The sequence below is a fragment of the Aptenodytes forsteri genome, unplaced genomic scaffold (genome assembly GCF_000699145.1).
Source record: "Aptenodytes forsteri isolate BGI_AS27 unplaced genomic scaffold, ASM69914v1 Scaffold2, whole genome shotgun sequence".
NCBI classification, from domain to species: Eukaryota; Metazoa; Chordata; class Aves; order Sphenisciformes; family Spheniscidae; genus Aptenodytes; species Aptenodytes forsteri.
In genome coordinates this window covers 7,225,571-7,239,477 of record NW_008795695.1, presented here as the reverse complement: position 1 = coordinate 7,239,477, position 13,907 = coordinate 7,225,571, and the positions used below count along the sequence as shown (strand labels likewise).

General features: G+C 42.6%; 1 protein-coding gene across 1 annotated transcript in view; it reads right to left on the bottom strand.

The window, feature by feature from the left end:
- The window catches only part of EVA1C (eva-1 homolog C), a 25,433-nt gene extending 17,532 nt beyond the window's left edge, over window positions 1-7,901 (bottom strand). The window contains exons 1-3 of the mRNA XM_019473054.1: window positions 7,701-7,901; window positions 4,132-4,255; window positions 929-1,081 (exon numbers count right to left, since the gene is read on the bottom strand). Coding sequence (XP_019328599.1) covers window positions 929-1,081; window positions 4,132-4,255; window positions 7,701-7,772 — 349 coding nt within the window. The 5' untranslated portion in view covers window positions 7,773-7,901. The remainder of the gene's footprint in view (window positions 1-928; window positions 1,082-4,131; window positions 4,256-7,700) is intronic.
- Window positions 7,902-13,907: the final 6,006 nt, after the last annotated feature.

Genomic DNA, 13,907 nt, shown 5'->3' with positions numbered 1-13,907 from the left:
GTGAGCAATTGCATTGTGCATCACTTGCTTTCTATATTATTATTATTATTGTTATTATTATTATTATTATTATTTTATTTCATTTCAATTATTAAACCGTTTTTATCTCAACCCACAAGTTTTCTCACTTTCACTCTTCCGATTCTCTCCCCCATCCCACCAGGGGGGAAGTGAGCGAGCAGCTGTGTGGTGCTGTTGCCGACTGAGGTTAAACCACAACAACCCATCTGGTCCGGGCCAACAGCACCCTCTCAACAACTCCCCATCACAGCTAAGGAGCTAGCGCTGCTTGGGAGCAGCCCCTAGAAGCAGTCTGCATGCAGTCATCCCGCTTTGGAGGGTAAGAGTTTAGTACTACATACATAGGACATTCCTGCTTGCTGGACTTGGTGCCAGAGAGAAGTCCCAGGCACATTTAGTTTTCTAGTATACTACCACAGCCTTGGAGTCTGGTCATACAACAGCATCTAAAGCAACAGACCCTGACCTATGGACCCTATCCTTACAGTCTGCATTTAAGGCAAAGAAGAGCTGGCAGAAACAGAGACCAAAGAAGAAGGTAACAGTAAGACAAGGAGTCGTGACGCTCGGGTTGCCTACTCATTGTCAGAAGTTGGAGGAAGGAGAGAGGCAAACAGCTGATATTTAGTGTATGTATGTCACCTAAGTTCAAGATAGCCAACAGAACTAGAGTTTTTGATGTTAATCATACTAAGGACCGATTAACTATATGAAAGTGTATTACTTTGCTGCATTTCTTACACTATGTTTCTCCCTCATACTGGGCAATTTGTTTGAGTTTCAGAAATACCTCTCTCATGTTTTAACCACTGGCACTTCCAAAATGCCATTGCTCTTGCACCTGAAGTTTTCTCCCCGTCTCTGTGCACCCGCTTGGAGGAGGTCTATCAACAATGTAAAAACATACCAAAGGGGGGGACGCGCTCCACTTCTGTCGAGCAGACGTTCTCCTCGTGTGCCCATCTGCCATAGGTGGCAGAGTAGATGATAAGGAACTTGGACTCCTGACAGTGGAGTTTCAGTTCCTGGTTTTCACATGCTGATTTGGTTTTGTATTCAGCTAAAATAGAAGCAAATAACAGTATGGTAGCATGAGGCAATTTACTCGGCTGGACTGTTAACAGCAAATAGCAGCATGACGGAAAACAGCTTTTCTGCAAGTTCTGTTGCGAGTGATATGTGGCACTATTACAACCAGAGACAAAGCCAATAGTAAAGCGGAGTGTTTCCTCCAACTGAATTGCTCCCATATGACTATCTAAAGCCTCCGGCTCCTTTTTGAAAGGAGCTGTTAAAAGTTAACTTTTGCCAGTCTCCTCTCCCAGTGGAACAGCCTCCCCCCTTCCCACCCGATTTCCTGGCTCGCTTTCCACCACAGCTCAGCAGGAGAAGCCTCATCCTTTCCTTTTGTCTCTCCCCGGGACAATGGTGCATTCTACGCCTACTTCAGATGCCCGCCTGAGTGCTGAGAGCCTCCGACCACTCATCAATCATGGGGATGGCTGGCATCACCCCGTGCCACCGCGTACAGCACTGAGCGAGCCCTGAAGAATGGGAGGCACAAAGGCACGGGGACGGGCTATGCATCCTGAGCCAGGCAGTGCTCTCAGCTGTGTTTGCATGGCTCTACCAAGGTCAGTGGGTTTCCCTGGGCGTGAACTATCCAGCAAGGGCTCATTTGAAAGTTTTTCCTGACAAAGCCACGTGAATCAGGAGCCTGAGAAAAATACACCCCCTCCCTTTCTCAGCTGGCGCAGGCACACTGGCAGCGCTCTCAGCACAGAGGTGGGGAAGCCAGTGAGATCGTCTTCCAGACAGCATGGTTCATCCCTCCTAGGGAACTGGTTAAAATCTGCCATCTGGCCAAGGAGGTCTCTTGCTGGCCCAAGCAGCCGCTCTGCTTGCAGCATTTTACTGCTCAAGTCTTCCTGGTCTAGGTATGGTGGCAAACCTTTTTACTGCAGATAAGGCCAGGGAAAAGAATTTATTCTGCTCCATTTTTCAGTCCTTCAAAAATGTGAAAACAGGAAAAGGAGGTTCCTGAGCTGAGCAGGAGAAAAGGGAAACCTTATTGTTACTGAGTGGTATCCCTGTGAGTGGAGTGTGGGTGTTGGTGCTAGGGGAACTAGAGAGAGAAAAACCTCCTATCTATTCAATAAAGAAAACATTATTGTTTCATTTAGAATAGAACAGATAAAAAAATGTGTTAATGTTCTTGGTACTAGTCCAGTTTCTTCCATTCGAGCTCATCAGCAGTCACAACTTTAAGTCTAAAAAGAGCGATTTTAATAAATACTTGACCTGCTGCAGACTGTTACTTCTGCAGAAGCACCTGCCATACCGTAACACCCATGAGGATCATGCCAAGAAAATAGAGGCTCTGACCCAGGGGCTGACAGCCTAAAGCAGGGCTCTGTGTCTATACGGCTGCGCTCCGTGGTTGCTGGAGAGGCTATGGAAGTACAAACAACAGAAAAAAAACCCGCAAGTGGTATAAGACAAAGGTAAGAATACAACAGAGACCTCTGCAGAGAGAAAGCAACAGAGGAAAATACAGTATTTCTAAATAGATGAAAAGCTAAGGGATTCAGGCAATTGCTTAAGTGCCGACTTGAAGGCAAGGAGACTGTAAAATAAAGTTATACTCAAGTGATTTCCTGGGGAAGGATTTTTTCCCCAGCCAAGCCTAACAATATTGGTATCTTACCTACAAATAAAAATTTCCTGTCACCTGAAATCATGTAATTTGCACTGAACTGGACTATTCCTCAGTTCTGAAGGCAGCACTTGCTGTTAAATAAACTTTTCACCAGCTTTTGTAAAATCCCGATTCCAGAGAATATTATATATTCAAAGTAGCTCATTTCCAGTGGGAAAAATATTAAGCACCTTATAAAAGTAACAAACAGGATCCCAATCCAATTTTGATCAGTAAAAAGAGATTTCAAATGACATAGAGACAACTATGATATTCAAATCCATCTACTATTAATAATGGAGTAATCATAATATGTAAAAGAAAAAATCTTTAAACTATAATAAAACAGATCATAAAAATGTTAAATTTCAGAGATTTTTTTCCCCTGATGATTGGCCCAGTAAATCTCCCTGGGAGTTCTTGTGTCAGTGCTTTACCAAAGGTAACACCTGCCTACTCCATTCCCATATCTGTGTTCTGACTTCAATACTCTGCATAAATCGGCCCTTCAGTTTGCTTGCCACCCCTGTTCCTATTCCACCAATGATGTCTATCTTAATGCTCTGATTAAAGAAAATCTCTTTTGTGCTTTCTCCTTTAGTCATGGGATGGTATTTCTGAGCTGGCTGGTGAACCTACCCATAAATCATCATTCAACTATTTTCTTTGGGACCCATTTCAGCCACACTGGGGATTAGCTGCCAAAAAAAGCTGAGCCCCCTGGGCTACTGAGGCTTGTTCTTATATACAATAGCAACAAGAAAAACAATTAAACAATAAATGAAATCTCATGATGATTGTCTTAATCTTTCTTACACTTTTCTCATGTTTACAAAGTGCATTCTCTTTGAGGCAGGATTTGTCCCTTTATATATCAACATCAGTTACCTGCACAGAATACAGGTGATTCTACAATGAAATTCTGTAATAAAGTTAGCCACGCATGTGTATCCTCCAGCCATTTTTCTATAAATGGGAGGTAGTAACAGACGATCTTTGAAAGTTTTGGTCCTACCTCCTTAAGCATTTTTGCATATTCCTTATTATGATATCTTCTTCATCATTTGGATCCTCAGCCCAAGCATCTGTTTTTGCTGTTCAGCTCTATCTTTCTAATACGACGTTATCATTGCCATCTCTTTAAAAATAATTTCCAAAACATTCTTCCTTTCTAGCCTGATATCTGACATCTGATTCTGCCAAACTACACTGGTCATTAAATTGGCAGCAAGCACACTGAAGTTGTAAACACAATGGAGAGCTAAGGTAAAGCAGAAAAAAACAATTTGCTATTAATCTAAGAGTCTCAAAACTTCACATAGATTTATGCAAAGCCTTGTGCAGTGGCATTTTAACCAAAACAAACAAGGAAACACACACAAAAACACATTTGCCTGATGTGATTTACTTACTAGGTTTGCATTTAAAGGAGACAAGGAGGAATTTAGTGGTCCCTGGACACAGATCAGGTCCAAAAACCCGACTATTGACAAGGAGTTGGCAGGATCTCAGGTTTTGGCATTCATCCAGTACTTTCTAGAACAACGGGCAAAAAGGATAGGCTTGAAAACATGGTATGAAGCTATACAGCAATGAGAACACTTAGTTGTACTTTGTTCTATACAGGAGAGAAATCATTCCTTCACAACTTTTTGGCTATAAACACGTAAGAAACATCTGTATCGCTGGATATAAGCCCCATCTCTGCTGGACTTTGAGTCATGGCCAAATTTATGGGGACACATTCATCACAGCAATGCCCATGGCAACTTCGGACGTTACCAATTCGCTGCTGTTTGTCACTTTTCCCTCTGCCCCCAGCCAGTCGGACAGATCTCGCTGTGTGCCACCACAGCCTCAGTGGTGCTTGGGACTCTGTGCAGAGCCCAGAGCAAGTGGGAACACGCTCAGCCCCCAGCCTCTTCACTGACCCGCCTGAGGCACTCACACACTCCTGATAGCATTTATGGGAGTGCAATGTCCAGGTGAAGCATGCTAACTCAAAAAGATGTCTTTTTAACCATTTCATCTCAATCTACTTAAGTTTACCTGATCACGCTCCGCAATATCTTCACTTGAAAAAGTTCTAACTAATGACTTGGTGTGCTTAGTGACACTTAAGCACAACCCTAGCTTTAAGCCGTATGTAGGACCTCCTGCTTAAGGGGCACTTACTTCTTGCTTGCCGTTACACACATTATCAGGTATTTACTTGACTTGCCACTTGAACAAATTTCAGAATTGGTTTGATTGGATAGCGCAGATGTGCCTGGCTATCCTAAGCCTGCTTGTCTGTTGGGTTTTTTTTTTAAATGCTCTTGTAAGGCCTTATCTACCCCAGATTTTTTGGCCCAGCAATATGCCATGGTTCTTACTGTGCTGCTTCACTGGGAGTGGCAACGGAGGAGGACAATAAAAAGGTCAGCAGTGTTATACGCAAAGGGTCATGTGGGCTCTCCCCAAGTCCAGCAAAAGGACTGCGTACTCCCAGTGCTCACATTAGTATTCCCACTTCATCAGTGGTTTTGGAGCTGTAGCTATAGAAAATATGAAGACATTGCCCAAGATGAGTCTGAGTTTTTAACACAGTCACAAGCCAAAGCACCTAAAAAAACCCAGTTTAAGTACAGCAGTGTACTTATGAAATTCTTATTCACCTTCAAAGCCCAGTTTAGAGAGGGTTTTCTATACACTATTTTTGGATAGTCTGTGTTGTTGTGCCCAGGATTCTTGATGTTTAAAATCACAGCAGACTGCAATAAGGAGGGCATTGTCTCCAGGTTACCCCACTCTCAACAGGAAGAACTGTAAGACACCATTCTCTGATAGTTTTAGGTACTCCCGTAAAACCTATGGGAATTTTTGCCTTGTTTCTCATCAGAAGGGGTCTCGGTCATACCAAGAGGCCAAAACACAAATTTACCACTGTGATAGCACAAGCTGCACTCTTGTTTCCAGGCTGAGAGAGCTGGCAGTGGCTGAATCTCTCCTGTCACCCCTGGAAGCCATCCCTCCTAAGCAGAAATGATACACACTGGCAGCACATTGCAGTGATCCTGTAACACTCTTGCCTTTTTGTTCCCGTCAGTAGAAGAAGAGGACTTGCATCCAACACTTTTTGAGCACTAAGTGCACTCTAAAGAGTTTAAAAGGCAAGAAAAGGCACAGCAGACTTAATTTTATCCGTCAATTCTTCTTTTACAGAGTTGCAAGTCAAACAAATAACTCCTTAATTGGGATGGTTCTGGAACAGGCCAGTGAAATAGAGTTATGTCTTTAGTAAGTGGAGATAGCTGTCCCCTACTGAGTCACCTTCTGTTTGCACCTGAGCTGGATCATCTCCTGTGTATCTGCTTGCATTTTCTCCCACTTAATGCAAACAGCAGTTGCATTTTCTATCACGTTGCTGTGCAAAAACACGCAACCACAAAAGCAAACAATGATACTCATAATGAGATAGGACTGGGCTGTTAATATCTCGAGACAGATCTAACTTTGCAGTGATTGTTTTAATAGGAGGTCACTGTAAAAAATGCCTGTCATGCTTCCTCCCGGCTGCAGGGTAGCATCATGCCCGATTATGCACACTGCAGACGCGGTTCCAAAGGGAAGGGAGGAGGGATGAGATCACTGGTGCTCTTTTCTAAGAAATCAGTTTACAGGATGTGTCTCTTCTTCTTGACAGAACCGGAACTCCCTGAGATGCAGAGCATTTGTATCTCTCACGTTCGTGGCCTCGTCAAAATGCTTTCGTGCCTTTGATCAGTGACAGTGCCTGAATGATGATGATAGTTTATACAACAGTTATCCCATGCTGTGTTTATTATAATCAAGGGAAAAAACTGCCCAGGGAGACCTCACAAAGGCACTCACAAGCCCAAAATAATCATTGGTGTCACTTCGCTGTAGTCAGTAAAATGACATCAAGGATGCATCTGGCCTACTGTTTTTGGTGGAGAGATGTACTTTCACATGGCCCATAGGTCATGTCTGGAATGTCTTTAGAAGTTGCAGTACAGCATGGGCAAGCCATACTTATAAAACTGCCCTAATATTGTTTCTGGAGAGAGGATATTACCGCCAAACCACCCCGTAAAACTCTTCAACTCACTAGTGGTGGGAACAAACGTTCCCTGTTGTCAAGAAGCAATGTGTTGGCTGCAAGCACAGATGTTGCAAGCTTCATCAAAGCTTCTGTAGAGCATTTACAACAGCTTCACCAACAGAACATGTTCAGATTCCACTGACTACTCATTTTTGCAATGACTTACTGAATTTGGCCTAACACTGGGCATTTTCACTATGATGAAACAAGTCTTTGACAGCAGTGTAAGTCAGACCCTCTAAGCCTTGTTACAAAAGTCTCCACGGCAGAAAGTAGTAATTTATGAAGTATGAATCATTTTAAGCTATACTTAAGTGGGCCCAGCAAACAAACCATAAGATATTACTGACACAAATCATATATTCACGGAAATGCAGATATCTGCAGAAGTGCTTAGGATCTGCTGTTTAGCTGTCACAGTGCCTTTCCAGTCAGTAAAGATAGGCATGGAACAAGCCAAACGCCAACCAGAATGCCAACTTATTCAGTGGATTTGTAACCCTGCTCTGTCCAATGTTTGTATCCTCTCCTGGGGACAAGGAGGGCCTGTGTGATGGATTAAGATTGGTCTGCTCAGTCATGACTAGCCCTTGATTAGAATGGAATTGATTATTTTAGGGAACTTTGAGAATGGGGTTTCCAAAGCAAGGCTCTTCAAAATAGCAGGCAATCTACAAAGCCTTCACAATCCTATGGTAATATCCCGCTGGCCAGACAAATCCTTTCAGTTGTAATACTTTTGATGGTAAACTGACATAGACACGATGTCATTTCATTCAACGTTGTGAACACTTGCCGTTTTCACACAGCATAGCTCACCATATGGAAACCATCAAAAACATTCTGTGCATTAAGAACCTTTACAACGTGCGATACCTGCAAAGAGGTGGGTGCCACACAGTTTATGGGTTCTGTCATCCTGGTTTCAGGCTCCTGAGTACTACACATGTGGTAGTCTTGCCCGTAAAATGCTGACTGAACACTTATTGTTGAATGCCGAGGACAGTGCAGACTCAAATGTTCCCCATCGCAGGCATAGGCAGTATGATTTTGCAGCAGTTTGGTTAGGTAACCTAGAAAATATTCAGCTCTGTTACAACTAGTACAGGAAATGACAAGTTCGTTAGATAATAAGAAAACCACAATCAGTCTCTGGAAAGGGCATTGTAGTCAAGGTTATATGTATGGCCCGCTGCCACACCACATGGTTCTGTGAATGGGTCAACCTTTACATGCTAGTAATGCTCAGGTCTGGAAAACAAGAGGTCGCGTGGCAGTGAGTCAGAGCCCTACCAGCACTCCAGCAGCGGCACTATGTCGGAGATGTCATTTCACAGACAATAAACGGGCTCAGGCCCTTGCCAGTCGTGGTTGCTAACAATCCCAGGGCGTGCTTGCAGAAGTCGGAAGGGCTATTACTTGGTTTTGCGGGCTAGACTCTTGCATTCCAGCTGGCTAAGGTATTCCTTACACCTCGTCTTACACTGATGCTTTGCACTTCTGGGCTCCTAGGCAGTTGTGTTTCACACAAGTGAGAATAAAAGTGATTCTCTCTGTATCACTGAATCATATGGTAGGATAACCGAGGAAAGGTGGTCCATAAGTGCTGGACACCGCAGGTGCTGGACAGAAACCCAGAAGTAAGATACATAGAATTTTGTATTTGCTAGAGAGTTTGTCGGTGTTACCAGGAGAGGGGGAGGTAGGATCTGTATGCAGTTGTCCATCTGTACCATCCGTTTGCATCTTCTAATAATTAAGTCCATGAGTAGCAGAGCTAAGGACAGCTGTTTTTCTGATTTGTATTTCATTGTGTATTGTTTCTTTAGCCAAGATTTCTGTTATCACCACAAATATTTATAAATTTAATCTCCTACTGCCCTTCTCTCTGTTCTGCAGAACACTTTAATGGAAACACGCAGGCTGCTACCTTTGACCATTAAAAATTAGCCTTTGTAATGGGAAACTATTAGGGGTAATTTAATTAAAAGACGTTCCTCACCTACACTTATGAAGCTTTGATATCTCTACCACTCTGTCACACTTGAGTGAAATCTATCTTTAAGCAGAAAAGGTTTGTGGGTGAAGGGGAAGAAGAGGTGTGAGGGACAGGAGAGATAAAGGGTACAAAATACCAGTCTACAAATGAAGCAATATCCTTCCTCATCCCTCATCCACAAACACACAGAAATTAGACCCCAAACCACTTTTTTCCCCATGAGTTTTATGACAACCCAATATACAACAATCAAAGCAAATCTGTTTTCTAATTCTTCCACTATTAGCCAAACTTTTTATTAATGTGCATACAATAACTATATTTGAATAGTTTCCTTATTCTTATACATGCATTAAATTCTGTATAATTCTCTCTAAAATCAATTCCCAACTTCTAGAACACCAAGTTCATCCACATTCACGTCAAAAAACCCAAACAAAATTCTCCAAACCCAACATATTAAGTAATGAGAAAGAACTAAGAGCTTCCACTGATTTATTTGTGAAAAGATTTGTAGAAGTTTTAAAACTGAGACCATGATCACATTCGTATCTTTCTAATTTCAAAAATTGTAATTTTCCTACCTTTGCCTCTTTTCCAAACATATAATTAGTCTAATTGAAGACAAAAGGTAGTATCTTCTCCTCAGAAGCCTTGCTTACCCCATTGCGGTGACAGCAACATTATTGCTGTTAAGTATAACAGAGAAAAAAACCCAAACCGTATTTTCTTGTTTTGGTGGCTGAATCAGAACTAGAATGACAAGATTTTTGTACCACTAAAACAAAAATTAGTTTTCTCAAAGAAAATACTGAAAAAAGAGTTTGCTCATGCCATTTATTTTTCAGACTTTTTGCCCTTTTCAAACCTTTCACCAAAGATGAGCAATTTAAAAAAGGTTTTTAAATAGAAATTTAAGTATTCCAAGTAAATGATATGAAAATAAAATATTTCGGTTCTCTGGCATCTTTTCCAGCTCCAGCTGTGCAACTGGATAGGAAAATTCAGCTCCCCTATCAGTTACTAAGTCTGGAGAAAGGAGAAGCCTGCTCCGCTATTTGTCTCTGCTGTTTCTCATCTAGAGCCCAGGAGAGAACAGGAGTCAGCTAGATGCACCTTCCAGTGCAGCAAAGATGTAGGTGAGTTCCTCACCTCATTGAACTCCGTCTGAACACTGGCACTAAAATCAGGACGAAGAGAATTTCATGCCCTGTATTTGCAGTCTAGATCTCAAGGAGACCAGCCCATCAGAAAACCCCATGGCTTCTCACAGGTTAAAAAAATAAAAGAACAAATCCATCCCCTACATTTTCTGTGTAATTGAGATCACAAATAATTGAGCTTTCCTGCCAGAGCCACTCCTCTGTCAGCCTGCTCCTGAAAGGTGCCGAGTATTGCCAGGAAAATGGGCCGTATGCCCAACTGCACCCAAGCGACTTTACTACGGTCCGATACTGTAAAGGGGCCTCCAGTGGCATTTACTGCCGCTGAATGCCTTTGACATTGCCATCATAGCATAAAGGGCCACAGTGTAAAAGAATATTCAGCCCAACCTGAGTTGTGGGCACTCAACACCTTGAAAGATTTAGCCCGATATTTGTAATCATTTCGATTCCCCAGGTTTTAAGTTACTTGGAGCAAAGAGTGCTGTATACAAAACAGCCCAGTATTCCCTAAAGAATATCAGCTATGTTCTGATTTGGATGAGTTCCCTGGCATCTTAACTGCTACTTTGATCCTGCAAATTCCTAATCCAGTATCTAAGCACCTTTCTCCAACAATTGCAACTATTCAATCCTTCAAAAAAATGCCTTTATAAAAAACTTGCTCTGATTCTGTATAAGCAATATGGTCCACTTGTAAAAATAGCGTTAGATGCACTGGTGAAAGTAAGACAACGTGCTCTTCGGCTTTCCAAGCGGCATTTAAAGCGACTCTGCCATTATTAAAATCCTTGCATATTTGCACACACAATAAAGAATAAAAACAGTAATGGAAATTGTCTGAAACCTAATGTCCTCTGATAAGAGAAGTGGTGACGTACTAGTACCTAAATTGCTCGTCTCACATGGCAGACCACACAAACCTGCATTTTTTATTACTACACACACAGACTACGTAGACACAGGTGGAGTGGTCAGCTCTTTGCGAAGAGCGGTGCCAACTGGGCAGCTCACAGCCCACACTGAGAAAGAATTCCCACCCGAAAAGTCACGATTTCCTCCTGCTCTTCCCTGAAAAACTCCAGCTTCTTTCCTCTCCTCATGCTGGCCCTCTTCACATACTGGGGCGCTGCCTGCCCTGCACTCGGCAAGGGAATAAACTTTTCTCAGCAGCTGCTGCCTCTCACCTCGGTCCCGGAGTGGTGCTTGCACAGGAGGGAGCGGTTTCCAGTTGCTTTCCCTCCTTTCCTGGGCAGCGTGGCCTTGCAGTCACCCTGCTAGAAAGCTTCGTCTTCTTGAGACCATGAGTATCCCTGTATTGTTTACCAAATTCTGTACAGAAACACATTTCCCTCAAGGCAGCAAATTTAGCCGAATGACAATGTAAGGCTAGGGGAAAAATATGTTCTTATCTCTACAATTAATAACAGACGTGATTATCAGGAGAGAGGGCATTGTAACAGTTGAATGGGTCTGTCACTCTTTCTGAGGCATGCTTCCTTTTCTGCATTTCTCTCAACTGGCACAATCAAATCAGGTCATCCAAAATAGACAGCGGGGTTGTGTCACCATCCAAATCAGACAGCAGGATTGTGTCACTTTCAGGCACCGGCCCAGCACATCGCCTGGGCTACAGGCACTTCAGGGCACTATTTGTTGTTCAGAATCTCTTGTTTTGTATTTGTTTAATTAATCAATATCTGTTAGTTGTGGATTCTGAGAAAACTTTTTTTTTTTTAAATACCTAATATGGGAGCTAGAGGCTGTGCCTGGACTACAACACACCTCTGAGTCCTGGTCCCCCGCACAGGAAGTACTCGCTATCTCCCCTCCGGCCAGCACACGAGGAGATTCCCTTCCCCTGGAAAGCAGGGCACAGGGAGGGCTGGAGCACAACCGCGGCTCGCCCCAGCATGGATGGAGTGAGGTCATGGCTGTGCGTGCCTGGACCCCGGGAAACCCGACGACTTGTGAGTTATGGAGTTTCTTACCCTGAGCAAACAGAACCGCGGCGCGCCCCAGCATGGGTGGAGTGAGGTCATGGCTGTGCGTGCGCCTGGACCGGGAAACCCGACGACTTGTGAGTTATGGAGTTTCTTACCCTGAGCAAACAGAATCTTAAGCAGACCCTACAAAAATCCTTAGATGACTTAATGTTTTAAACCTAATGTTGTTTTTTTTCTCTTTGTTTTCTGGGTTGTTGGGTGATGGAGGGGGAGGTGGTGGTTAGCTACGGCAGTCACTTTTTCAAGCGTTACTCTGCAATGAGGAGGACTACAGGTCTCCTCTTTTTTTTCAAAAACAATAAATGTAACTTCTTTAAAACAATATGAAACTTTATTTAAAAAAAGTCAACTACTGTGAGAATTGTCTAAACTAGAAAAACTTGGCAATACTGCAGTGTCCCAATAACATCTCTACGCCTCTGTGTGAAAGCCCCGCTAGGAGCTTTCCCATTTATCCAAGACACACATTTATAAGCCATGTATGGGGCGCTCTGCATACAAAATCACGTACAAGACGTTACAGACTGGCTCAGAAGTTAAGCCTGAATCATATGGCAATAAACAGATCCCATTGATTTGAAGGCCAGAAGGTATCATCCCACCCAACTGTCTGCATAACCCAGACTACTCACTCATTGTAACTTTTTACTGAGACTCAAAACACCAATGCAGAATCCAAGCGTAATCCTTTCTTCCAGAATTAGCCGAATTAGTCACAGGCTCCACTGTGTTGACAAAGAACTTCAACTAAAAAAACATAGCACCAGAAAAACACACAAAACACTGAGGCTGAGCAGCTGAACAAAGCTTTAAACCTTACTGATCACTTCTTGTTGCAAAGGAGGACCGATAAACTGTAATAACAATGACAGACAAAAATAAGTGGCCTAAGAGAGTAAAGGTTGTAAATAGACATCTCTTTGTGTGAAATAGATCTCTTAAAAGGTTATAGGTTTTATACTCAACATTTGCTCCTGGCATTATTGCTTTGAATAGCAACAATAATGGTAGTAATGAACCTGAAGGTATGAAAATCCAGAAAGAATTTTTTTTCTCTTAAAAACACTGAAAAACTGGGAACTTAGAAAGTTTCAGTTTAAAAAAAATATGACTACCAAAAAGCCTGGAAGCGGACAGCCAAGTGATGTGTTACGCCTCCTGCGTATGGCACAAGAGAGTACAGGGTACTCAGATTTGCTGGATTCATTCCTTATGGTGGAGGATGTCAACACAAGGCCTTAAGGCTTTTTTTCAGTCGTCAGCATTAGAGTGAAAAAGAAATGTGTGCATTCTGTCCAGCCTCACTGCACTGGCATGAACCTCACCACATGGACGCATCAAGGAGAACAGCATTTTAAGCTGAGTCTAATGCCCAGCACATATTAAATGCAATCTCAGCGTTGACTGATGTAATGTCTTTTTGGCAAGAGAGCAGCTTTGCAATGTAATATTTTTAGAGCCTGAAGCTGAGTAGCACACAGCTTATGAGGATTCTCAGAATCAGGCCTTCATATACAGATTTAGTAATGTTAGTTCATGTGCATCGTTCAATCTAGCTTAATTAGCACAGCAATTTGCTAGCTCTTTTTAAAGACATACAAATCCATTTTAGATCAAAGTAGATTGAAATAGCACACATATTGTTGTGGGAGTCCCAGAAGGCTAACCCATTCGGTAAATCTACATCAGCTCCCGCAGTTTTATGATGAATTGTGCCAACAGTCATTAAAAATACACAAGCAAGACTGGCAAGTTTGAAGGAAGAGATCTCACGCGGTGATAACAGAATTGTTGATAAACTCTACTACAAACACCATTAGAAGCATCAATCTGATATTTATTGATATTTGGGATCCAGCTGCAGTACTTCTCCAGCAACATTTTCTCCATTGGTTTGTGAAGGAAGCGTTGAAGA